This window comes from Muscardinus avellanarius (assembly GCF_963383645.1).
Source record: "Muscardinus avellanarius genome assembly, chromosome: 13".
NCBI classification, from domain to species: Eukaryota; Metazoa; Chordata; class Mammalia; order Rodentia; family Gliridae; genus Muscardinus; species Muscardinus avellanarius.
In genome coordinates this window covers 19,907,539-19,934,023 of record NC_137799.1, presented here as the reverse complement: position 1 = coordinate 19,934,023, position 26,485 = coordinate 19,907,539, and the positions used below count along the sequence as shown (strand labels likewise).

Sequence of the window (26,485 nt, the reverse complement as noted above, 5' to 3'; positions counted from 1 at the left end):
TACTTGGGGGGCTGAAAGAAAAGGATGGCATTTGTTGCAACTTCAGCAACTTAGGGAGACTCAAACGTAGCAAGACAACACACACACACACACACACACAATTTTTTTTAAGTTGGAGGTGTAACTGGTATAGTTGGAGGTATAATACCCTTAACTTCAGTGTCCAATGTCATCAATCAATCAATCAATCAATCAATAGGAATTGTTAGCACTACATAGACTATTGATTTCCTTAGTAAGAGGCAATAATAAGGGCAGCCAGATGAGGCTGCTAAGGAAGGGTGCTGGGGCATTAAGGGTCTGGGAGTCTTATTACATAGCCAGTTAGGGATACTTGATTCAAAGAGAACATTCTCACAGGGCTATGACTACAGTGTCATGACAAATGTAGCTCAAGTCTCCGAAGGCCTGTCTTGTGGAAAAGGGAGAAGAATTATTCTAGATGATTTCCAGGTCATGGCTGAGACCAGGATAGTGTAGTTATAAAAGGCAGCTTTGAGATGAGTAACAGATGATGCCATCTCCAATCATCATGTTTCTTCTAGGGGAGTACTTCCCTGCAGGGGCATGAACTCCCCATCACCAGAGGCATATAAGTCGCACTGACAGCCCTGCACAAGGATGCCTGGGATTATAGCACTGGTAATGGAAGTGGCCTCGCTGGCCTTGGGTTGAGCATGGTACTGCCCAATTCTTTTTGTTGATTCTTATTCCTCGTCATGCTGGGAACCCACATATCTATGCTTTCTCTTCTTTCTAATAGGTAGTTAGCAGGCATGTCTGCCTCTCCCAGCCTCTCTGCTATGCACCAAGCACTGTGATGAGTTAGACGTGCTCCTCACCACATAGCGGCCTCCACTTCCATGGGAAAGTCAAGTACAAGCATAATATCTGATCTGAGGATTAACAATGAGACCTAAAATGCAGAGATTTATTCTAACTAAGGAAAACGAGGTAGCTGGAGAAGGGATAATTTGAGTAGCATCCAGAAATAGTCAGCCTATGAGAGGTAGAGAGGCACATAGCATCAAAGTCCTGGTAGGAAATAGATAACACATTCAAACAGAAGAATTGAGAAGAGTTGAGGATGGGCTGCTTTGAAGGGTCAGCTATTTACAACTCTGTAGTTAGGGTTTAGTGCAAGCAACAAGACACGGGGCTTTTACCAGTGTTGCAAACCTAGGAAATCATTCCTACTCTTGTGTGTAGGGGCAAGAAGGGAAAGCAAGTGATTTTTGAGTGTGAAGAAGGTAGCTGTATGAAGAGGATTTTCTGGTAGCAGCTGTGACTCTCAGTAGAGGGAAGCAGCCCCACTACAGTCACTTGACCAGAAAGGACCCACATTGTCATTCTCTCCCATCAGTACTTTCCATGTGTGAACCAAATTGAAAGGCAAAGGTCGAAGTGTGACCACAGAGGCCAGCCTCCCACAGGCACAGAGTGAGGGTGAGGGAGGAATGGCTCCAGATGAACAGAGAATGTCCAGAACACAGGGAAGCCAGCACAAGCAGAGGTGTGAGAAGGGCATGCAGCAGGGAGAGGAAGGGCATGGAGAATAAGGAGGCAATTGGAATGGCTGTGATTCAGACTGAGCCAAAAAGAGCAGTTCATATAACAGAAAAATTTTCTATCAGGCATTGCTAAAACATCGTTATCACTGTTGTGGGGAAGAGCCCATGGTATCATCCAGTAGGACCCTTTATGTGTGACCAGCCTGTTATGGCTTGACTATGGAATGTCCCCCCAGAAAACATCATCATTGGCAATACAGCAATATTCAGTGGGGAAATAATTGAATCATGAGGTCATTCTCATTAGAAACTTATTCCATTGATAGATTAATAATTTGAATGAATGTACTGGATAGCAACTATAGGCAGGTGGGCCATGACTATAGGAAGTAGCTCATGGGGGGATATGGCCTTAGAACTATGTATTTCCTTGGTCCCTCTTTTTTTCCTCCTCCTCCTCCTCTTCCTCCTCCTCCTCCTCCTACTCCTACTCCTATTTTTTCTCTTCCTCCTCCTCCTTCTTCTTTTTCTTCTTCTTCTCTCTCTCTTTCCCCCCACTCATCTGCTGTGAAACAAGCAGCTAACTCCTAGCCAGCCATAAAAGGAACCTCTCAAGCCATGAGCCAAACAATCTTTTCCTCCTCTAAGTGTTTTTTCTCAGGTATTTTGGTCATAGAGACACAAAAACACACCATGAACTAAAATACAATCTGTCAGAAAAAGACATTCCAAGTAAACTTTGGCCATTCTTTGTAGTGGTAGAAATGACCTAGGTAGGTGAAACTTCATCTGTAACCATGAGATATGTCTACAAACAAACAAAATATATTTCATGTGCCATTTTGTAAATGAAATCGAAAATTTGGGTGTGAGTACAAGACCCATTGTCGAGAAGTCCAGGGTCAATGGACATTCTGGTTTGTAACTACCTCACTGGGAGAAGATAATGCAGTAAACCCACCAATTCTCTCTTTGGAGCCCTCTGAACCACAGATTTTGGTGTCATCAGGTGAACTTCACTTTTGTTCATGAGTATCTAATCATAGGATATAAAATTGGTGGGAACCAACTGCAGTCTCTTTGTCTTCTCTTTAATGTTGTTGTTGTTAAATATAACAAGGAAATTCCCCCTGGGTCTTACATTATTATTGTTATTTTTTAACTGAGTTAACACTTCTGGAATTCTCTCAGAAAGGGGTGTGATAAGTCTTGCAGTCACCTCCTTGAACCCTTTGTTGACAGTGGTAGCCCACCTCTCTTCCCTTGCCACTTATCAGGGTTTCTTGAATGAGTCATTTTTAGTGCAGTGTTGTGCTTCTTTTCTGGAATGGTCTGATGGAACATACTAGTCCTACTCCTAGCTGCTATGTGTGAAAATGTTGCATGGAATCAGAGACTCCCTTATCTGAAAGAAGCACAAGAGGTGAACAGTCACCTTGTTGCTGCAGATCAGGAAATTATGCATCCAGGGAAAGGCAGCGCTGACCCAGAACTTCCAATGGGATAGGGCATGAAACCATACCAAGACCCAGGGGCTCAGTTCTCACTCCCATTCATTTCTACCCTACCCCAAATGTCTTTGTGTTTTAGAAACAGGCAGATGAGGGCTTGAAAAAGTTATATTTAGTCTGATCATGTTTGTACCCATCATCCATATTTTCCTTAAATATCCCTAGCACAGTGATAAATACTATACAGATACAATATGCTCTTGTAGTTTAAAGACATTTTGTTTCGGTCATTCAAAAATAAGTAAGAAGGCAGATAACTGAGTTCCAATTGAACCACAAGGACTGTAAGCTTCCCATTAACTCCAAGAAAAGGAAGGATCACTGTGGTCAGAGAAATTAGGAAAGATTTAATGATGAAGAAGGAACACAAACAGGTTTCTAGAATGAGCAAGGTTTGAAATGATGAAAATGAGCTTTATGGGAAGGACAAATGAGTAGTGCAAAGATAAAAAGGTATTGAGGAGGGAAGGTATAGGGGTGGTGCAAGAGAGAGGTGAGTCTAGTAGGGCTTTAATACAGGTAGATACCACTATTTGTTCTTCAGGTCATAGACCTTGAAGAATCAGACTAATGTAGAATGAAAGAAGAATTCTGAGGACATAGATTTTAGCCTTGACTGGGCAGTTTCTTAGCTATGCAATCTTGGACATGTCTCCTGATCTCTCTGAATCTCCATTTCCACATCTATTGAAAAAATAATGCTATCTGATAGTCTGGATCACATATTATTTTATGTGGCCATGAGGGTCACATAAAATAATATCCCAAAAAGAGTTCTGGGAAGAGTTAACCAGCATGCAGATGAAAGGGGGCATTGTTTTTTTTTTTTTTTCAGTAACTTTGTTCATTCTTTTCCAGTAATCATGTAAGAGAAATTGCTTGGCATTTTATAATCAGAATATCAGGGTTTATTTAACGTGACTAATATTCATTACAGCAAAACAGGAGTCAGGGCTGGTGTAGTGGAAAAATTATGTGTGTTGGAGACTGACCAGGGTTTGGTCTTGGCTCTGCTCTACATGCGCTATCTAACCTTGGCACAAAGTTCTGTAAAAGTCACAGGTTTCTCATCTGTTAAAATTGGGTGATAACAGCTATCCTGTAGCATGTCATAAAACATAAGTTGAGTCACCTGTATGAAACACCTTGTCTAGTATCTGGCACATAGTAGGTGTTGGAGCTTTCCTCTCTTCTTGCATGAAACCATGGACATCATCTCCTCCCTGTCAGCATTGTTCTACAGAGACTACCTTTTCCCAGACTTATTAAAAGAAAAAAAAAAAAACCAGCCTGGATGTAACTGTACTATACAAATTGAGGGCATTTACCTAAATTATTTTCAGTTTTAAAATACTATTTTATTAGAATTGGCCTCAGAATTGGTATTTTTAAATAAGGACCACATCACTTACATCAAACTTTCTGAGTTTGCATGCTGGCTTATTTTGAAAATGACCCAAATGTCTAACTGTGTTAGGGGACATAATTCCTCAGAACCATCCCATGTTGTGTGCTTGGACTGGTCATAATGAGGCAAGCAAGTGATGGTCTGGTTAGAATTACTAAATGCTTCAACCATCTCCAGATTTCACACCTGCTTGTGTGTTGATACACAAGCATACATGTCCAGGTATACTGGTACACATGGTCTGTTTTTCTCTAATTTAGTCTGAGTTTCCTTCATCCTTTTCTTCTGAGCAACGTCCAACTGATGTCAAAAGTTTCCTGTGAAACTTGTGCACATGTTATTTTGGTCTTTGAGAAGAGAATGCAGAGGTTATTGGAGTCAAGAAGAGAACTGTCCAGAGCTGTAAAACAGCTTTATGAAGAGCTCAAACCAATGACCTATAAGGAAAAAGATCAGTCCAGTCTAGCAAAAGCATAACAGTACAGGTTTAGGAGACAAAAGATATTTCAATCAAGCCACTTAACAATTCTGTATCCTTGCAGAAGACTCAGTTGCCTCTGTAAAATCAAGGATGACATGAAAGTCTACTGCCTTAGGTGGTTTATAAAGACTTGAAATATAGCACTCTCCCCATACCTTGGAAACAAATCTGATACATATTGAGCACTGGAAATAGTAGCTGTCTTTGCTTCTGTTGTTTGAGGATTCTCCTTTCCTGGGAAATCTTCTGACCTCTTACATGCATATCTCCAAATTACCAACCCCCTTTCAATCCCAAACTTTCTCACTAGAAGCTCAGATCTGTTGTAGGAGTCAGAGATGACCTAATCCATCTCTCTTTACTACCAACAGCCCTTTTATTTTAACTCTCACAGGTTCCATTTCTTAAAGATTTGTTTTAATTCCAAAAGCTCCTGCACATACCAAATGCTAATGCACACATTTTTCCAAGAGGTAAGCTGCATGCCACAGTAAGCCTATGCATTTCCAACAAAACACTAAGGCATGTCTGGGATACCAGGTGGGGCTCACTAAATAGTGAGTGGGGAAGAAAGCAGAGGCCAGGTGGGTACCCAGAATGTGCTGAGGACCACACCAAGCAGCACAGGCTGCCTCTTAACAGAGGACTCTTGCCCTGGCACACTCCATATCTTCAAAGTCCACAGGTTGAAAGCCAGGACAGTTTTGGTGGGACATGCCTGAAGAGCCCTCCAGCATGCCAGTACCTGAGGAGACCCTCTCTTTTCTCCTTCCTAGATGTGTATTCTCGTCTCTACTTTCCTGAATAGATAGAAGATCTGGGTGTCCTTTGGAGGGCACAAGGTCACTGTTTTTTTTTTTCCACCTTGAGTTTAACATGTTCAGCATTCTTATTTCTCATTCTCCACCCACGGGTGACACTGAGCACTCATGACAGCCTCGAAACTGGGTGAGATACTTTTCCAGGTGAGAAAACAAAGCCAGTGGGGCTTTTAGGGAGCATTGAGCTGACACTGATCATGGGTCTGCCTCTTTCTTCAGACTCACCACTGGGTGGTTCTCCCCTTCTGAGAGTGAACCTCCATGCCACCACTTTTACTTTCTAGAAACACAAAGGAAGCATGTGAGCAGAGCTGCCTTTTGCTCTCAGGTTTGTTTGCATAAGTGAAACAGGATGGCTGGCTGGCATTTCTATGCTTTGGACTGGTGCTTTCTGTCCTTCTCCTTCCTCCTTTGCTTCTCCTTTCTCTTTTTTGTGTTCCACATTACTTTAATAGTCTTCTGGTAAAGGGGCACCAGCACTGTCTCCATTTTAACCTTCTGATGTCTGTGATTTCAGCCTTCTCTGAGTTCAACCAGCCAGCCACAGCTCTTCACCCTGAGTTTGACTTCTGACTGCAGAGCAATTTTTATGTCCACAGAGGAAAATGATGACTATTAACTCCACAAAAGCATAAAATGTCTTCGAATCTTACAGCGGGTGGAAGAAAGACACAGAAAGTTCTTTCCCATGAGGATCCATGGTAGAAGAATACATTTTGTCTGTGGTTTAGCCAAATATGAAAAAAGGGGTAACTGCATTTTTCCAGGAACTTAGTGGGCAGTGTGAAGTAAGACACTTCCTTTCTGTTACTTCAAATTCTTCATCTGCAAAACAGAAAAATGTAAGGTCTGCTCCTGCTAAGTTATCCTCAAATCAGACACTGTAATTCTAGTTTGTGGCTTGTGGGGACTAGGCTTACAAATGGATAGGAGAAAAATGAAGGGTGTAAATGAAAGCGTTGATATGTTTAATAGGTACAAATGTTTAACAGGTACAGAGTTAAACATTGACACTGAAGATACCTACAGAAATAAAAGAAATCCCTTCCTTGGAAAGAATTGACAGCCCCTTTGTCTCAAAGGGTACAATATGTCCAGTGTAGCAAAAAAAGAACAATTATGCTCTGTGACAAGTTGAGAAATCCTACTCACATCCCTGAGGTCCCAATAAAGGCCTACTGATGGTGCCCACACTTGGGCATTCTGCAAGTCTGCTATTTTATTTTCCTTCAGGCCCTAACTGTGGCATCCTCTTTCCAAAAATCAATTTGAAATTAATCTGCTTTTGACAGCCTGAAATATAATCTCATTCTTTCCAGCATCATTTCTTCATACTTTAACTCATTAATTGGCATATGACCCTCTGAGAACTATCTCTGGTTTTGCCCTAGGAAAGACAACATTTGGAAAAGTTATTAGACTTGGTAAAGGTCATCCAGACAGTTCTAGACGCACTGTCATGATTGTATTGTTTTAACTTTAAATAAATTTGTTATTTGCCCAAGATTAAGTGATTCATACTGAGCCATGATCCAGACTAAATCTCAGACATTGCCATATTGACACGTATTGGTGATAATGTAATTCTTGATTTATCCTTCCTAAACCCAATATTGTTTAGTTAGCCTTTTCATCACTTATATGGTCAAAATGGCTACAATCTATAGCCAAAGTACATAGTCTCATGAAATACCTCCTGTGCCTAAAACATTCTGACTGCTACAACTTGTGAAATACATGTGATTTGCCTTTGTTTAGCTGTGTTTCGGCATAAGGCAAACCACAAGGCTGTTACTTAGCTGTGCATGTTCTGCTAAGTGTGGTCAGTTGTTCTATTTAGCAATTGTGGTTTTGATGCTCCGAGAAGGAATTGAGGTGGTGGAGAAAGAGAAAGCTGTGGGTCCTTGAACTCCATAGTTCTGTTATAAGAGCAATATTTTGACAAGGGATGGTCACATTACTGTTTGGGTACTTTTGAGCATAACATTATGCTTCAACTTTTGCACTAACTGGCAGAAGATGCCTCATGCCTTAAAGGCTGTTCTGAAAATTAGTGCATGATGTGTCTCCGAGACTGTCGAAGCAGACACTATAGACCCTCAAGTAAAACTCTTAGGGAACTGGCTTTTCAGTAGATTGTGTATCTGTGCATAATTATGTGGCTACTGTGTGCCAGGCACAGTACTGAGGATGGGTGGTAGAATATAGAAAATTGTGCAAGACAAGTGTGATTTTGTAGCCTTGATATTCTTCTCAGCACATTGATGAGTAGCTGGCTGGATAAGAGCTATTACAGAGAATTTCAGGGTGCTGAGAGATCACTGAGGATGCCCAACACACTCAGACATGCAAAGCCAGAGTTACCTCTAGGCTGAGACATGAGGGATGACTTATATTAGCCAAGCGAGTATATCTTCACTTCCCAGGAACCAGGTGTCCTGACACTTGTTCTGCCCGCACAGTCTCTAAACTCCACAAGGAAAGTAAGGGAACTATCAGCTGTGTAGTTTAGGGTAAAATGCACTAATTTAAAAGAAATATAGTTCTTCACTCTGATTTTATTTCATTCTTTCTTTTGAAGTACTATCCAAGTACCTTTTATTTTATATGAGAGTGGAGTTTTTTTTTTCCTTTTTTAATGCCTTTTTTTCAATCTTAAAAATCTTTATTCACTTTCACCTTAATATTTGTGTAATAATATAAAGGTCTGAGGATCCCTCAGTTGGCCCAACTTACTTCTTTGAGTCAGCATCTTGCCTCCTCTAATCCACATCCTCAGGATCCTCTGTCCCACCCATCACCTAGATTTACCATGGTCCTGTTCCTGGAGAACTGTGACCAGTCATCCTCTTAAGGGTTGAATTTCTAACCAACTCAGCAGAGGTCACAACCTCAGGACAATTATCTCCTTCTTGGTCCTAGAGTTAGAGCAGCAATAAGGGCTCTTTGATGTGTAGTATCCAAGACTGATAAAATAAAAATACTATTGTAGACCAAACTAGAAACCAGACCTGTCATTTCAGCTTCTCTGACACTTATTCCACTCAGCATCAAACCTTCTCCCATGAACTGATACTGCTATCATAGATGGACTTATGTCTGTGCCTTCTCCTGCATGACATTGTCAATGCCTCGTTTTCTACTTTGATCCTTCCTCTAATCTGTCACCCCAATTCCTTCAAAAATCGCTTTCACATGCCAGATCAATTTGCATTCATCTAGAGTCTACTTACATTACTAGAGTCTACTTAGAGCTTTTAGAACATTTTCTATTCTGCATAACCTGGTATACAGTGTTTTTTCCTAATGTATTCATTGCTGACCCCTCAGACCTCACCTAGTGAAGTTTCTTACATATTCCCAACGTTATAACACTTGTGAATGAAGTCTTGAAGTTTCTCACTCTTCTCATGTCTCTGGGATTTTGGGGGATTCTGCAGTTTTCTCTGTTTCCCATAGTTTGTTCAGTATCCAATCACCATTTTTTCTTTATGTGAAAACCTCATCTGCTTCAACTGGGCATATCCAGTGTTACATGCACCCCATCACATTCAACAGTTCTCCTATCATAACGCATATTTTTTTTAAAAAATGAGCAACTAATGGTTAAGGATATTGTCTTTGATACCCAAAAGACTAGGAGTCCTATCCCACTTCTGACACCTATTCATTGAAGGACCTTGGAAAAGTGGGGTCCCCTCACCTAGTTATGATTTCTTCACCTATGAAATGAAGATACTCATACTTAATCCATAATGGCTTTGTAAAGCTTCAAAATGATATTATTTTCAAGAGTACTTTAATGATTTCATTATATAGTAAATCCTCCCAAATGGTAAGAGTTATTCTCATTTTATATTGTGATTATCCATTTACACATCTCACTTTAATCATAAAACTTCTAATTCTTTGATGATGAAAAGTGATTCTTTTTATATTTGCATGCTCTTTGTCTAGCTTAAAACATGGTATCTGATAGAATCTCAATAAATATTGATTAATGAAAGTAGAAAGGAATAAAAGCATGATATGTGAAAAAAAGAAAATTGGGAAGGAAGAAACTAATTAAGGAAAAGGGGGAGGTAATGAAAGAATGACTCAATAAATGAATCAAAGAATTATTTGATTTGTGATGTAAGGAAAATATGATAATATTTTCCTTGCTTTGTGTCAAATTTTCATATAAAAGCTATTATTTTGGAAACCAAACATTCAGGATTTCAAGAATTTAATAAACTCTCCCAACTTATTTTTCTTTTCTGCATCTCTTTTTATAGAGAAGAAAGGCAGAGGTAGGGATCCCTGATGATGAAACTAAGTAAGAGAATAAAGTCCAGATCATTAGGACCCTTGGGATAAAATATGAAATTCAGGTTTTAGAACTGGTCACAGCTTGGAGAAAGCTTGTTATTGGAAACAAGGATATGGATGCAATAAACATTCTGAGGTTTATCTTGCTTTAATGACTTGCCTTGAGTGGCTTTGATCTTTATATTTGATAATCACTTTCAAATGGTCTAGTGTGTTCTGGAAATGGAGTCGTGGTTCATGGACTTGTGGGGCTCCTTGGGAATGACAAGCTGCAATCAGAACTTGGAAATGGGCAAAGTTACAGCACTTGCTCTGTGATCTGGAGAAACTGGCACTCCTATGAGGAAGAGAAACACATTGGTCGAGTGATGGAGACCAGTGTACAGAAGTAGAATGGAAACCCAATAGGCATTCAAGACTGGGGCCGGTACCCTTTAGCTCCATGAACAATATTAACCTATTCTGTCCTGTTGTCCTATATAGAATTGAAAACTTCTAAAGGGTTAAAAGAGAATTATGCGTCTTAGGGCCTTTTTATGAATTGGTTTTTCTCCTAGGTGCTTTCTTATGAATTACCACATGAAATTTTATATCCTTTTTTCTAAGCTAGATTTTATAACCCCCATTTTACAGTTGAGGAAATTGAGATCCAAAGAGACTGAGTCACACAGTCAAGGCTCTAGGGCTGTTAGGTGGAAGAGGCATAATTTGAATCCCAGTATGTCTCTTAAAATAGCACTCTGCTGCCTTTTTCTTTAACCTGAAAAAAACTAGCCTTATCTTAGAGGCAGCCAGTGTTTAGCTCAGACAGACCTCTAGGGAGCCGGACTTTGGCATGACATTCTCGCTCTGCATCAGAGAATTCAGCTGAAAGGTGACCTGCTTGTGTTTGAAATAGAAATTGAGACTTATGAGACTTGTCCTGTGCTCCTTGTGAGCTACACCTCTGGCCAACCTTCTTTAAAACGAGAGGGCCAATGTGCTATGTTTCTCAGATTGGAAAAGCTCCGGCCTTCCCGCACTTTTTTCCCCCCCATGATTTCATTTAAGGGATTTGTTGTTGTTTTGCATTTTGAATGTGGTTCCCTTTTACTTCTCTTTCAATAAAACAGGCCCCGACAGCCCTCTCATTCAGATTATTACAGAGTTGTACCATCTCAGGCCAGTGCATTTAGGAAATATGTTGTTGGCACTCACCAGCGAGTGAGATGCATAAAGAAAATATTCTAATGACAGTTGAGTTGAGAAAGCTTTGATCTCCCTCCAGAACTGCACTCATGGCTTTGAAATGCAGTTCTGGCAAAGGGGTAAAGTCTGGGCGCCTTGGCAATCAGGGATAGGCCCCCTGAAACAGACATTCCAGGGGACCCACAACCAGTGGAATCCAGGTGCATGTGTTGCTGGAAGAAAAGAGACATGGAGTCACCGTTCTTGAGAGGCGGCTTTGCGAGGGGGATTTAAATTAGGAGGGACATTCCAAGCTATTTCAACCTTTCCCAACCCGTGTTGGTTGTGCTGTTATTTGGTTTTTGGCAAAAGTGGAGGGTGTGTAAAGGGAAGAATTATGGTCAAATATATTTGGGAACACTTCAAGTACTTTCTGCCTTACTCTTCATTTTGCATATTTAAGGCTCTAAAAATGCTTTGCGATAAAAAATATGTATTTAACCTTGTTCAGCCGAGCATGCCTTAAATTCATTGACTCAGAAACTCTTTCCCTTTAAACACTCATTTGCCTCTTGTGGATTTAGCCTTCTGTAGACCATGATCTGGACAATACTCATCTAGTTCACAAGCTTACTGAACAGATGCAGACCCCGAGCTGCAAAGCAGGCAGCAGAGTGTAGTGAGAAGAGGCCAGGTGTCCATGCAGGTTCTGCACAGGAGTGACACTGGGGCTGCCATCCCTCCCATGGTTTGCTCTCTGAGCTTTGTATCCTTGCAGAAAACTGTTTTACTTGAAGGAAGAGGTGACTTTACTAAGTTCCTTAAAATCACTGCAATCCATAGACCACATATAAACAGGTTAGAGCCTAAAAGTTTGTTTCTGCCCTTTTATGTCCATTCCTAATACATGACCTTAGGCAAATCACTTCACTTCCTCTAGGCCTATACTTGCTTTGAAATTGTTTTGAAATCATTTTATTTAAGAGAAAGGGGCATGATAACTCCCAATCCATGGTAGCTCACCTTCTGGAAGGAACACAGGGATGATAATGTCTTGATCCCAGCTGTGTGAAGCCCGTATCTCATACTGTGAATTAAACTTGAGGCAGGATAATAAGTACTGGGAATAAAAAGAGGGGCTCAGAAGGGAAAGAACTCATTTTCAGCTGGTAGCAATGATGACTTTGGTGTTAATCATTATCAAATAATAACAGTAATGCAATAAATGTTACCTAATCAATGAGTGCCTTCTGTATGTCACCTTGGTGTGAGGGAGGTATGTCATTTTTATTGAAGTCTTCCCAACACCCCGGAGAAGTGGTTTACCTAATCTCCATTTACAGGTGAAAGGTGGTTGGGAGAAGATACAGTAGAAGACAGGAGGGTAGGATATGGAGAGGAGTTCATATTTTCTGGCTATGTGCTGGCAGTGAGCGGGTGTGTCTCAAGTAATCTTGCTAGCATTCCCATGGATTAAGAGATTCAGGAACTTAAAGCAACTTGCCCATGGATCTGAAAGTAATACTGATACATATATTAATGAACACATAGTATTTTAGATTTGGGTTTATCTTTCCAAGGGGTAATGATTTTTAAAATATATTTGATCAATTTGCAATGTATATACAGGAGCAGCCTTGCTGCAGCTATCGAATGTAAGGTCAGGCGGCCCTAAGTAAGTCCTTTTCTTTTCTCATCAGCAATATCTGTAGCCTGTATTGTTTCTTCTAAATTTGACCTCCTTTACTTTGTCCTCTGTCCATTGGCAAAGGTGGAAAACATAATTTTCCAGGGATAAAAGAATGTCAATACTCACATGGACTCCTATCCCCAAGGTGTTTCCCCCAGATGCACTTGAGAAAAACTTATATGGTTGACACCATATTGGTGGGAAGCCCTCAGCCAGTAGAAAGTTGTTTAGCCACAGATCTTTTTCTTTTTTTTCCCCCTATAGGTTAGTCTTCCCAAGAGACACAGGGAGGAGAGAGGCCATTGGGGCCAGGGGGCTAGCTAGTTGCCATGGATTCTTCTCCCTTTGGGAAATGGAGACTTCCCAAAGCATGAGAAAATCCTACATCGAAGCCAGAAAGAGATTCCAACATCTCAAATCTCTGATTTGAGCTAGGATGAATAAATACCACCTCTTGAAAAGGGTGGCTCTGCAGTTACCACTGAATAAACAACCAATTAAAAGATCTCCCCGCCCCAACTCTACCTCATACCCTCCTCTCAGGAAGGTTTCTTATCCCAGAGCCATGGGATGGAGGTGGATTTCTTTAATAACATTTGTGTTCTTTGCCTGAGAGAACACTTGATGGAAATGGACAAATCAGAAAAAGTACTGTGGAAAGGGCTGACCTGAGAAAATCTCAGCTTTTTTGAATTTAAACTCTCTTTCTAGTCATTGTTTTCCTTCTATCCATGGGCCTTGGGGAGCCTGGGTGTGAGGATGAGGTGGTGGGAAGAGTTGGGTATCTCTGAATTTGTACCTGGCCTTATCACTAGTTGTGTGATCTCTGAACTCTTCTTCCTGTTTCTGAAAGATAGTGGTAAATTATAGGCATAGATAACCCTGTAGCAAGTGTTTTCTGCCAGCCAACCTTTTTCTAAGCCCTTATGATTCTCTTATTTGCTTGCCTAATCCTCTGAACAACTCTGTGGGTTAGTTACTATTATCACCCTTGCTCTGTATGCAAGGAAACTAGGGCTCAGGAAGTTAAGTAGTCAGGATGGCCCAACCATTAAACCAAAGAGCTGGATTCAAACCTAGAGCTCTAGCTTGAGAACAAGCTCTGCTATCCATTCTGCACATTGCTTTAAATACCAAACAGAAATAAAGCAGCACATGTATCTACCACAGGGGGTGCATACAGCAAGTGCTTAGTAAATGGTGACTTCCTCTATCCTTTTCTCCCTTTTTGTCATCCCCCCCTCTCTAAGAAGACTGATTGATCATAACTCTGATGAAGCCTCCAGTCTGAGTAGCCAAATGTGGGGGCCAGGACTCAGCAGAGAGATTTGAGGTCCATGTCTGAGCTTGTGTGGCCATCTCTGGAATCGACCAACTCAAGCCTCACCTCTATGTCCAATCTTGTTACCTATATTACTTATATGCCATAAAAACTATGATCATATGAACATTTGTTCTCACGAACTTGGGATTTTCTATGACAGGCTGGGGTTGGAAGAATACTTCTAAGTGTTGGGCCTATCCTATTTCCATGGGGATAGAGGTATAGTTTTGTAGCCTATGGAAGAGTTGTTTGGAGCACCAGACACCTGCTATTGATCCCAGTGTACTGATATAGAAATCAAGGTCTCCCTCTTCTGGAAAATAGAGATAAAAATACTGTCTCCTTCCTTACTATTATAAAAAAATAATTTTGCTCAGTCAGACTACTACATAGTACAACCCAATAAATGTGAAATGCTATTTATCTCATCTACTACCTCAAGGGTATGACAATGGTAAGATGGTCAAAGACCCCTGTAACAGGATGCCAGGCAAGATGGGAGCTGAAAGAAACATAAGACAGGAACAAGATGTATCTCTCTATTTAGAACATTAGTTGTAGAATAATATGCCTGGGGTGGACCCAAAGTAGAAGGCACTCCCTCATATTTATAGTTTCTGTTCTGATGAGAAAGTCATACTCCCAAGGTAGGAGTTCTCATTTCTTGAGGACCTAGGATATGGTTGTGGCCACCTCCTGCCCCTCCCTTACACACACTCATTCTCCAACATGTTTGCTCCATGAATTAACAAGCTGATTACTGTAGCACAAAGGGCTACTTCATTTTCAAGACATGACAGTTTGCAGTGACAGCAACCCCAAATATAATATTCCTCTCTAGTCTGTTTTACAGACTAGGAAATAGTTTTATAGAATGCAGACTTGTCTGTAGTAGTAGTAGTATGTTGCCTGAGTGAAAAAAGAATAGGTTTTCAACCCAGCCAGTATTTCTATGACTTTGATATCCCATGTAAAAATGCTGGAACACATGTTGCTCATATTGAAAACAGGGTAATAATGAATTCTTGCAAGGTTCACATAGAGATGCAAAACACACTTCGCATTGCATTCCAATTCCATTTTTTTCAAATATTTTTGCAAATAAGCAAACTGGAGAAGTCAAGGCTAGGATACTTGTTCTCTTATCCATGGTATGTGTTCTTGATTTGTACTCCTTTTAAGTGGCAGACTTAATTTAGCAGAATCCTTAGAGGTCCAAATGTTGATTATAGATACATTTGTATTAAAATCTTAACTCTGCTATGTATAAACTGAGCAATATTAGCAAATTTCTTAAACTCACATGGACTTAATTTTTTATTATCTGTAAACTGAGATTATCTTATCTCATGATATTGTTAAGAATAGTCGATGAAGTGATATTTATAAAGAGCTCAACAAAGTACCTGGCACAAAAGAGCTCTTAAGAATTTGGGGAATACCCATTATTTAAATAGTAACTTTTGGGGGGATGGCAATAACAGCCAAGGTTCTTTTTTGTTTCAGAGCCTACTTGGATGTTAATGAGCTGAAGAACATTCTCAGATTAGATGGATCGACCCACCTCAATATTTTCTTTGCAAACTCCTCAGAGGAAGAGCTGGCAGGAGTAGCAACTTGGCCATGGGACAAGGAGGCCCTAATGCACTTAGGTGAGTGGTGGAAATCCCAGAGGAGGAACTTGGAGTAAGACAGTTACAAACTTGGTCATGAGGATAATGGTCATGATTCTGATGGTGCAAGTAGTAATGGCGATGGTAAATAGCTCATTTATTTAGTTAATTTACAAAACTCTCTAGCATTACTTATCTCATTTTGGATACCAAAAAGTGCTCTGAAGGAAATAGCACAATCTTAGTAGCCCTGTATTTTTGTTTTTGTTTTTAATTTGTTTTTTGTTTTGCAGTACTGGGGATAGAACCCAGGGGCAGTCTACCTCTGAGCTACCCCCCCAGCCCTATATTTTATTTTGAAACAGGGTCTCACTGAGTTTCAAAGGGCCTCACTAAGTAGTAGCTGAGGCTGGCCATGAGCCACAATCCTCCTGTTTTAGCCTTCCAAATGCTGGGATTATAAGCATGCACCAACACGCCTGTCCATGTAGGCCTGTTTTAACAATGGGAAAATTCAGAACCAGAGGGGAAATGGTGATTTCCCAGGGCCACACATCAACCACTGTAGAAGTACAACCAGAAGTCAAGCTTCTGACTGTGTGCACTAATTGCCTTCTCCTTATACCTCTGCTCTTCTCAACCATACCAACATCTGCTTGGCTTGGTAACCACATGGTCCTGGCCCAGCACTTTGTAGGCTGGTCTGAAAGATGGCAAAGAAGCAAGAGAAAGAGAATCTGTAAGAAATGGTCCTTCCCTCTTCCACCTACCAACAGCACTAGGAGCTTTTCTTACATTTAAGTTAAGCATAGCTGCAAACAAGATATAAGTTTATACAAACCAGTTATCCAAAGTCAGAAATGACAGTGCTTTCTGAACCAGGGCCTGTAAGCAAACACTATAGTTCTTTAATTTGATTTTTCCATCCTCTCATCTAATACACATCTATGTGTACATGTGTTTTTACTTGTGCATATTTAAAATCAGAATAGATATTGCTTTCTGTTCTTTCTTCTTGTCTACATGTTTTCATGCTACACAGTTTTATAATTAGTTCCCAACTAACTTTTTTTCACTTAAAACCACAAGGCAAAAACATCCCTCTGGGTTATCCCCACCTCTTTAAAGATGAGATTTTTAATAGTCACATAATATTCCATTGAAAGGAGGCACTACAATTGATTTAACCATTTTCCTCTTGGTAGAATGTTCCCATTATTTACAACAATGGAGACTGATGACTCAGTGAACATCTTTATCTGAGAATGTCAGGGCTCAGCAGAATAACAGTGCAGGATGTATGCTCAGGCCTGTCTGGTCTCCCAGTGATACACCCAGAGTTCAGCAGCTGCTCTGAATCTACACTAACTTGGAGATGAGACAGTCTGGAACTCTAAATGATGAAAGGTGTGCTGAGTCAAACCATAGACATAGTTCACTCTCGATGGCCCTTATTTCTCAATTGCTTTCTAAGGGTATAAAACGTGTGAGTGTGTAAAAAGAGATAGATACGAAGATAAATATCTAGTTGTTCAACTGGGGGGGGGGATTTCTCCGGTAGGAGTCATTTGACAATAATGGAGAGAGAGACAGTTTTGGTTATTGCAAATTGGAGCATGCCAGTAGCATAAAACGAGATGAAAGCAACAATGTTGCTAACTGTTCTATAATGTTCAAAACAAAGAATTTTTCAGACCAAACTTTCAATAGTGCTGAGATTGGGAAACCATGAGATAGATGATGGATGGGGAAATAGACAGACACAGACAGACAGGAGTCGGGCAGAAGCAAATATGAACGTTAGGCTAATTGAAGATGGTCATCAGCTTATAATACATACCTAGTACGAGGTTTGAGACTCCTACTAAACCAGAGCCAAAACACAGTACTTTCTCAACTATGATGTTACTTACCAATAAGGCATTAGGCAAGTCTCTTTCCTGCCTGGGTCTCAGTTTCTTAAGATCTTAAGTAGCCAGGTTAGAATAGATGGCCTCCACGGACCCTTCTCAGTGCTGGATTTCTGCCTCTTGGAAAAGCAGCCAAAAGGGTCATGAACAGAGTCTGAGAGGTTCTGAATAGCAGTCTTCGAAAGTTAGGGAAAAACACTCTGCATAATTCCACAAATGTCAGAGGCTGGCTTGGGGCCAGGAATATAGGAGGCTATAAATCCATAGCATGTTATAGTGTTTCAGGATGATGTCAGACTACAGCTATTTCACCTTTTAAGAGAAGCAATGAAACAGGTCTTGGGCCCAGTGTTGTCACTGTGGAAAGGGGTGAATCAAGATAGAACAGACAGAGCCAGCCTAGACCCTGAATCCACCACTCTGTCACCTCCTTGGGATTGTCTCCCATTACCTTAACATGCAAGCTTCGAGGAGAGGCAAAGAATCATTAACACTATCGGAGCTGCTGATTTTAAAACTCAGAGGAAAGTCAGGCAGTTTCTCAAGATCACAGGGCAACTGTGAACACAAAGAGGATCTTGACCCAAGTCAGGGTAGCTCCAGCCAGCATGCAAGCTGCTACTTCCCCGTTCTGAGATAATGCTCATGAGCAATTCTTCTGCAGTAGCCCCATTGCAACTGAATTTATTAGAACTGTTTTTGTTTCTTCTTTTCCTGCTGTTGCACCAAGATCCCTGGAAAAGGCCTTGGGTGGGAAAGGGATTGTGTTTCATATTATGATTGACAGAAAATAACTGAGAAAGATTTCCTGTCTCAGTCTCTCTTTCTCCCGCCTGTGCCTTGGCCTTCTAAGCCCTTACCCGCACACTCTCATACATCTCTATCTTTGCATTAAAAGTCCCTCAGCAATTCAGAATTGATAAACTCTGTGAGCCCCATGACTGAACAGGCTCACCACCCTGGCAGCTTACTCGAAGGTAAAACTCTGCTCTGCCTTCTCTGGGCTTGCCAGTCCCAGTCAGCAAGGGCCTGCCTCTTCTCCATTCTTTCATGAGATGCCACTCTGGGGATAAAGTCCCAATTGGCAGGTTCTCAGTCTTGAATTTTAACGTTCCCTATGAATATTTGGATTTTAAAGTTTAAACATTTCTCGGTCAGCCTGCACACACCTTTTCAGTACCTACAATAAATTGGGAACAAATACTATCCATTCATTCTGCTGAGCTCTACTACACCTATCTCTCCAAGGTAAGCAATGCTTCATTTATGGGTCTCATGCTTCCCAAACTGTAGCATAGAGACAAGTCATCGTCACTGGGGGCTCTTGTTAAAGTACAGGGTGTGATGCTATGGGTCAGGGGAGGAGGAGCATGAGAACCTGCATTTCTACAGAGTTCCCAGGTGATGCTAAGCCTGCTTGTTCTCCTGTGGGTGGGCCATCTTCCATTGATTGTCCCCCAGTTGGAGTAAGTCCAGTGCTCTTCTAGCTGCGCATAAGTGATTGGTTAGACCGTACAACCCTGCTTAGGTGCGTCTGTATTCACTAAATACATTGAAAACACATTTAATGAAATGCTATATTCTCGGCCCTGTGATAAGCATGATTAAAAAAGCACAGATTAAGAGCTCAGGCTTGGGAGTCCCAGTATCTTGAGTTTGAAGTTCAGCTCTATACTAACTCTTGATCACGGGCCAGTCACTCCACCTCTCTGTGAATCAGTGTTTCTCTCATTGTGTTGTGAGATGATTAAGTACAGTGATACTCATGAAATGCTCAGCACAGCACCCGAGGGCCCAGAGTAAATGCCCGGGAAACATCAGCTGGCATAGGCACCATTACAGTGGTTAGTTCAATGTGCAGATGGGCTTTCATGAGTGTTCTTGCTGTTAGAGTATGTGAGATGCAGAAGTGGCCTCAGAGGTGGCTGTTAACTTGTACAATATCACAAAGTGAGTGAAGGCAAGATGAGAGCTTGGACCAAGATGCCTGAGCCTGTGTGAGGGATTCATTTAGATGAGATCAGGTGGTATATTTGTAAAACAAAACAGGTTTTACTTTTGAAGGAACAGATTCTAGCAGAAAGCCCTACCTGCCCAGAAATTGGAGTCCCTACATTTTTCTAGACCTCTTCTTCTACATAGTTTTCTCCTTCTGCATAGTTTGAAATAACCTTGGGAAAATTTCCTCCCTTCCTCTAGTGGGGGTATTTTCATCTAAGATATGAAGGCGTTGCACAAAATGACTTTTGAGACTCCATCTCGTTGTGCTCACCTGTGATTCATATCACAGGTCCTAACAGTGCTCGGGCCTGTGGAATCGTGGGGTGGAGGAGCCTATTGTTATTTTGAAGTTTTGCCCTTGATCTTTGATTGACTTGGAGTTCTTGGATCAGGAAGCAGAGTATCCAGCTTGCCTAACACTCTGGTTTTCCCCTGTAGGTGGCATCGTCCTGAACCCTTCTTTCTATGGCATTCCTGGCCACACCCACACCATGATTCATGAGATTGGGCACAGCCTGGGCCTCTACCACATCTTCCGCGGCATCTCAGAGATCCAGTCCTGCAGTGACCCCTGTATGGAGACAGAGCCCTCCTTTGAGACAGGAGACCTCTGCAATGACACCAACCCAGCTCCCAAACATAAGTTTTGTGGAGACCCAGGACCAGGAAATGATACCTGTGGCTTTCACAGCTTCTTCAACACTCCTTACAACAACTTCATGAGCTATGCAGGTAGGTACTGCATGTCACTGCATGGTCCAGTTTTGCACAGGATGGAATGGCAGACGTGGCTCCTGTCCCAGCTCAGGGTAACCTCAAACAAGCTACTTACCTTTTCTAATATCGAAACTTTTCATTCCACAAAAACACATATAATTCTTCCATGGGCTTCTCAGGGGTAAATGGAAGCTATTGCATATCAAATCATCTCAGAAAGACATAGTTTAGAAAAACGATTAGACCAATATCTATAAAATCCAGGTAGAAGTTCTCGTATAACCTGATGCCTGTGGGTCATCCCTTCTCTGGAGCTTGCTTACTAGGGATGGAACCCGTCTACCTCTGGGCTACACTTCCAAACCTATTTTTTATATTTTATTTGGAAACAGAGTCTCTTAAGCCAGCAAGGCTGGCTTCGAACATGCGCGATCCTCCCGTCTCCGCCTCCCAAGTGCAGGGATTATAAGTGTGTGCCACCACACCTGGCTTAGTGTTTTTATTTTTGAAAAAAAAAAAAAAAGGAAAACAATGCTTTTGGTTTTGCATATACAAAATTATTATGTGATATTGGGTATGTTTTTTTCTCCTAACTGCATACACCTTTTATAAACTATCAGTAGCAGTGCTGAGGATTTATGCTTCCCTTTATCACCTGATATAGTGACCATGAGCCCTTTTTCTACCTTTGACAAATTAGCACAAGACACCCCTTCCTCAGGACACTCATATCCCTCACAATGGCTGTTTCAATCACGAGTCCTGCATTGGGCACAGCCCACCCAACTGTACACCCACCGTAGGCCAATGTTGCTTTCTATTATAATACTCAAGGTAGGCATCTCCTTCTCCAGCAGAACAAGCAAATTCTCTGAAAAGAAAGATTTAGTCAATATATTACTTACCCACAAAGCCAAGTTCCTAATAAAAGTTTGTTAAGAAGGAGAAGAAGAAAGGGGGGGAGAGAAAAAAAGAGGGGATAAGGAAGATACTTGAAGAAATTCTCTTATAGACACTATCTAAAATTAATAGTTATTTAAAACAATATTTCCACTCCTATAATGACAATTTATTGGCCACCTTAAAACATTCTAATGTGCTCTATCTCATTAGTTTTCACAACAAATCTCTGGGGTAGGAAACATCCCCATTGTACACATGACAACATGGTGGCTTACTGCAGTCATTTGCCAGAGGTCTCACATACACGGAAGTTGAGCAACATGGGGGTTCCAACACAATTCCACAGAGGTACCTGGGAGGCAATGGGAGGGGGCTCTGGGCTCCTGTTCCTGCTTGAAACAGGTAAGCTCCCCTTCCCAACTGACTTGAATTTCTGTTGGAGTTTTCATTAAGCCTTTGCAGAAAGGATTTTGCTGCTGAAACCCAAAGGATATGATGGTCCCCAGTTGTTCTTTCTGCCTTCCAGTTTGGGCTGACAACTTCTGGTGGCCTTTCTCGTGTAAGTTTCATGCTGTCTAAACCTGATGTCTCTTCAAAAGTCCATCTCCCATCTCTAGTACCATAAAGAGTCTCTAAAAATAAGCCAGAGTGTTGGGTATTTCCTCAAAAGCACATTCCCACTAGGGTCCCATTCCCAGCCATACCAACACTCCACATCCGGTGCCCTCTACCCTCCCACAATCCTGCTTACATCCCATTTCTGCCCTCTACCCTCCCACAATCCTGCTTACATCCCATTTCTGTAAGCACCTTTCCTTGGCCAGCTCAGCACACATGGAAAATAAACAATAACATGAGTTTGGAAGTATGCCGGCCTCTTTGGAGCCTAGGAGCAGCCCAGCCACTAGCTACCAGACCCCCATAAACTAAATCTTTTTTTTCTTTTCTTTCTTTCTTTTTTTTTTTTTTTTTTTTTTGCTGTGCTTTTCTGTACAGATCTAAAGAGTGATTGATTTACTGTTTTTTTTTTTTAAAGGAACCCTTCAGCTCAGTGACCCATTAACAGCAGAACTAATTCACTGAGCTACGATAACAAACTTACACCCACAAAAGCATATTTGAGGCAACCACAGGCTTTAAGATGTTTGTTTTCCTTAGGATCTCTGATAGATGAGGTGACAAAAGGAGCCGGATAAAATTCAAAACGCAGAGCAGGATTGGGTTCTCAGGGCTGAAGAAAGTGATGCACGGGGTTCCCTCAGCTGAAGAGAGAGATGCTGCATGCGGCTCCCTCCTTCAGGAAGAGAGGGTAGAGACATTGCCAATTGAACATCTCCCAGTTGCTTCTCCTTCCTGGGTACTTCTTTCTCAAGTCTGGTCCCCGGGTGGGTAGAGGTTCTCGTTAGTATAGCACTGTCCCTCAGAACTTTCTACCAAGATCATCAGGATTTGTATTTGTGCTTTCAGGATAAGGTATTCATAGAAATATAGAAAAAAAAATACCTAATGATCTGACTTTTCTCAGATCAAAGTGCTTTGGCTCCAAGCAATGGGGGTCTATAAAATATTTGGTAGTCAAGGAGTTACATGGTACACCTGGGTTTGAGATGGCTTATTCAGTTGGTCACTCCTACACAGTGCTTGTTAAAAGCACATCACGTTCTTCCGCTTCATCAGATGAATTAAACCCTCCCCAGGGAGCTAGAAAGAGATTGTCAAAAATCACCAAAAGGATATGAAGTAGCTTCTGTGTATAAACTCCCTCACACGCCTATTACTTCCCTTCAAGGTCACGTCCAACTGCCCAGCACCTGCTCAACTTACTTACTGTTTGTTTGATAAGGAGAAGTGAATTTATGCTGTGGGATTCCCAGTAGAGGGTTTATTTTAAGATCTGACTAGCAACATGCTCCCTCTGTCTGGGACCCAGCTACGGAAACCTTGACCAGACAGACACCTATGTGAAATGGTGTTTTGGGAAACCAAGCCAAAACAGTGCCTTGCTTTGCTAGAGCCCAGTCATGGGTCATTGCCTTCAGTCCACACCCTGGAAAAGAGAGAAAAGGATTAAAGATCATTAGATCTAAAGATACCTCAGAGTCTGGATTCTAGTCACCCTCAGACTCAGACCCAGGCTCAACTCCCATCTGTTAGCCACCTGCTTGAGAGTTTCTCCATACCAGGTCTCATTTACATTGAGAAAGGGATTTTCATATCGATTAGAAACATAACTTTGGAGTTAGGACTGCCTGGGTTCAAATCCCAGATCTGTGCTTAGCTTTGTAATCATGGATAAGTGACTTACTCTCTCTCAGTCTCAGTTTCTTCTTGTGTAAGGTGGAGGAGAGAGTGGGATGAGCTCCAAAAAATAGTGTATGTTGGTGAAGAGGTGTTTAAATGGGTCCCAAGTGCTGGGCACCATGCCTGGTTTCTACCTGGCACATACTAAACACATGTCCCCTAGACAGTACTGTGAAGGAGCGGTGCTTCCTTGTTTTTGCACCCTGCACAGTGAGCCCAGGCTTTTTCCAGGTCTGCCTGCCTCTGCCCTGGCCTCTGCTCTAGCATAGGACACCATGGCTTCCTGGTTGTGTGTGACCTTTGTCTCCTGCAATCCCACAACTTTCCTTCCTAACCTCAGCCATGTAATATGATTGAACTCAGATATCTTCTTCTTCAGTAGCCTTTCTGGCTCTTTCTCCTGCCTCCATCTGCTGTCTCCCTCCTTTCGTTGGTGGTTGATATCATGAACTTGAGTGGCCTTGAAACATCCTTGAGCCATACAGGGAACTGGCCTTGGAACTGTAACTAGACAAGAGCAGCTCTTCAAGGGTAGGAACTGTTTAAGTTTTCTCTTTCCATGCCTATTCACACAGATGATGTATATTAGACGCTCAGAAGGCTTGTTTAAAAAGGCAGCATCACTGCATCCATGAAAAGGAGAACAAATGAATGAATGAATGAATGAATGAGGAAACTAGTGACTGCATAAATAAAAGAGTGAATGGTAAACAAGTGGATGAATCAATGAGATAGTGAATGAGAGGGGTGAAAGGGATGCAGTAAGAGAATGAAGAACCAGAGGATTGGGAGTCTGTGAAAATCAGCACGTCTTGCCCTAGTCCTTAGCCATGACCTCTTGGCTGCTCTCTCTCCAGTCTCCAGCACGCCTTTCCAGTTCTGTCCACCCTCCCCTTCCTCCTGTTTTCTCTCACCTGTCTCTAGGAGTGATGACTACACTAATTTGTTCACAGACCATTAACTCCTGAGCGCTGGAAGAGGCCACCCTGAGTTGGCAAGAAAGTCTGGGGTGCTGGCTCTTTGGCCGCCAGGAGACGTCATCCTTCTCGTGCATGCCTGCTCCTGCAGCACGGTGCTTATCTCTCTCTCTCTCTCTCTCTCTCTCTCTCTCTCTCTCTCTCTCTCTCTCTCTCTCTGCTTGCAGATGACGACTGTACAGACTCCTTCACGCCCAATCAAGTCGCCAGAATGCACTGCTACCTGGACCTGGTGTACCAGGGCTGGCAGCCCTCCAGAAAGCCGGCGCCTGTCGCTCTGGCCCCGCAGGCCGTGAGCCACACTACTGACTCTGTGATGCTGGAATGGTTCCCACCCATCGATGGCCACTTCTTTGAAAGGTGAGTGTATCCCATGAAGTGTTGATCCTTTTCTCTCTTTCCTGCCAAGAGGGAAACTTGGAAGGAAAGCGGCTTTGAAGAGGGATTGCGCTGTTTCTTGTTCTTGCTCTTGTTTAATGGACACTCCCAGCACTTAGAACAGTGGATTTTACCCATAGGTTCATTGCAAATTTTGGGTCAGGGAGTAAACCAACAATTGCTAATAGAAATAGAGAATAATAAGCCGGGCATGGTGGTTCACACTTGTAATACCAGCATTTGGGAGGCTGAGACCAGAGGATCTCAGTTCGCGAACAGCCTCAGGTACTTAGTGAGGCCCTCCGCAACTTAGTGAGACCCTGTTTCAAAAATAAAGAATAAAAAATAGGGCAGGAGGGTGTAGCCCGGAGGTTGAATGCCCTTCAGTTATATCCCCAGACCTGCAAATAAAAAATAGAGAATAATAAAATATCTAAATTGAATAGACGTTTAGATTTACTTTATTATTAGAAACTTGGAGTACAAGATGGTAGAGGTATACGTGCACACATCACTCATTTAACCCATCCTAGGTTTCTACCCCATCCCCTCTCCCCTCCCCCTTCTCATGTTTGTCTTAGTGATTGACTTTGATATGTTTGTGAAACTTGGAAACTTAATGTGAAAACTTTGTTTTAGATAGACAAACTGGTCTCATCTTTATGATCTCAGGCTTTAAGATTGCCTCTGATCAATGAACAAAATCTTTCATATTACATATAGCTCACATTATATATGTGTGCATGCATATATATTTGTGTATGTATTCCTATACATTAATATATATGTGCAATATATAATCAGGACCTTTGTGCCTACTGTGCATTTGTAAAAGCATGGGTAAAATTTTGAGAAGACCAAAATATAAGAGACCTTGTCTCTGCTTCCTTGTCTTTTACTAATTAGCTGAATGACCTTAGATAAGTCACCGTCCCTCTCTAAGTCTTATACTTCTCTCATGAAAAATTAGTTTGATGATGCTACAGTGCCTGGAATTTGGAGACCTAAATTAAATGGTCTCTTGCAATATGTATATTTCTTGAGGAGCCCAAGATTTGAAGGAACCAAATTTAAATAGCTTACAAAAAACAGTCCACAATGTTTATATTTATTTTGGATCTTTACTATAATTTAGAGGAGACAAGTAATTTGTCCCTCCCCCAGCTCTTCTTTAAGATGCTTTACCCAACAATGATAATATCGTATTGATGATGGTGAAAATACCAGCCATGTTAATAATGAGCATTTCTCCACTGGTTTTGCTGGTGTTTATCAAGTGCTTACTATGGAACAGATTCTAGACCAAATGATTCAGATACAGAGTCTCTTTAATATTCCAAGTAATCCAATAAAAAAGGGATCATCTTTCTCATGTGTCAGATAAGGACAGAATTAGAGCTGAAGAGGCTGGTAGATTTGACTAAGTCCATAGAAAGTGGCAGGGGCTGCGTTCCAGCTCAC

At 41.6% G+C, this 26,485-nt stretch overlaps 1 protein-coding gene across 1 annotated transcript in view; it reads left to right on the top strand.

The window, feature by feature from the left end:
• PAPPA (pappalysin 1) overlaps positions 1–26,485 on the top strand; it is a gene marked incomplete at both ends in the record, with an annotated part of 247,503 nt that overhangs the window by 37,885 nt on the left and 183,133 nt on the right. The window contains 3 exons of the mRNA XM_080709626.1: positions 15,731–15,876; positions 20,187–20,480; positions 24,814–25,006. Of these exons, the coding sequence (XP_080565752.1) occupies positions 15,731–15,876; positions 20,187–20,480; positions 24,814–25,006 (633 nt within the window). The remainder of the gene's footprint in view (positions 1–15,730; positions 15,877–20,186; positions 20,481–24,813; positions 25,007–26,485) is intronic.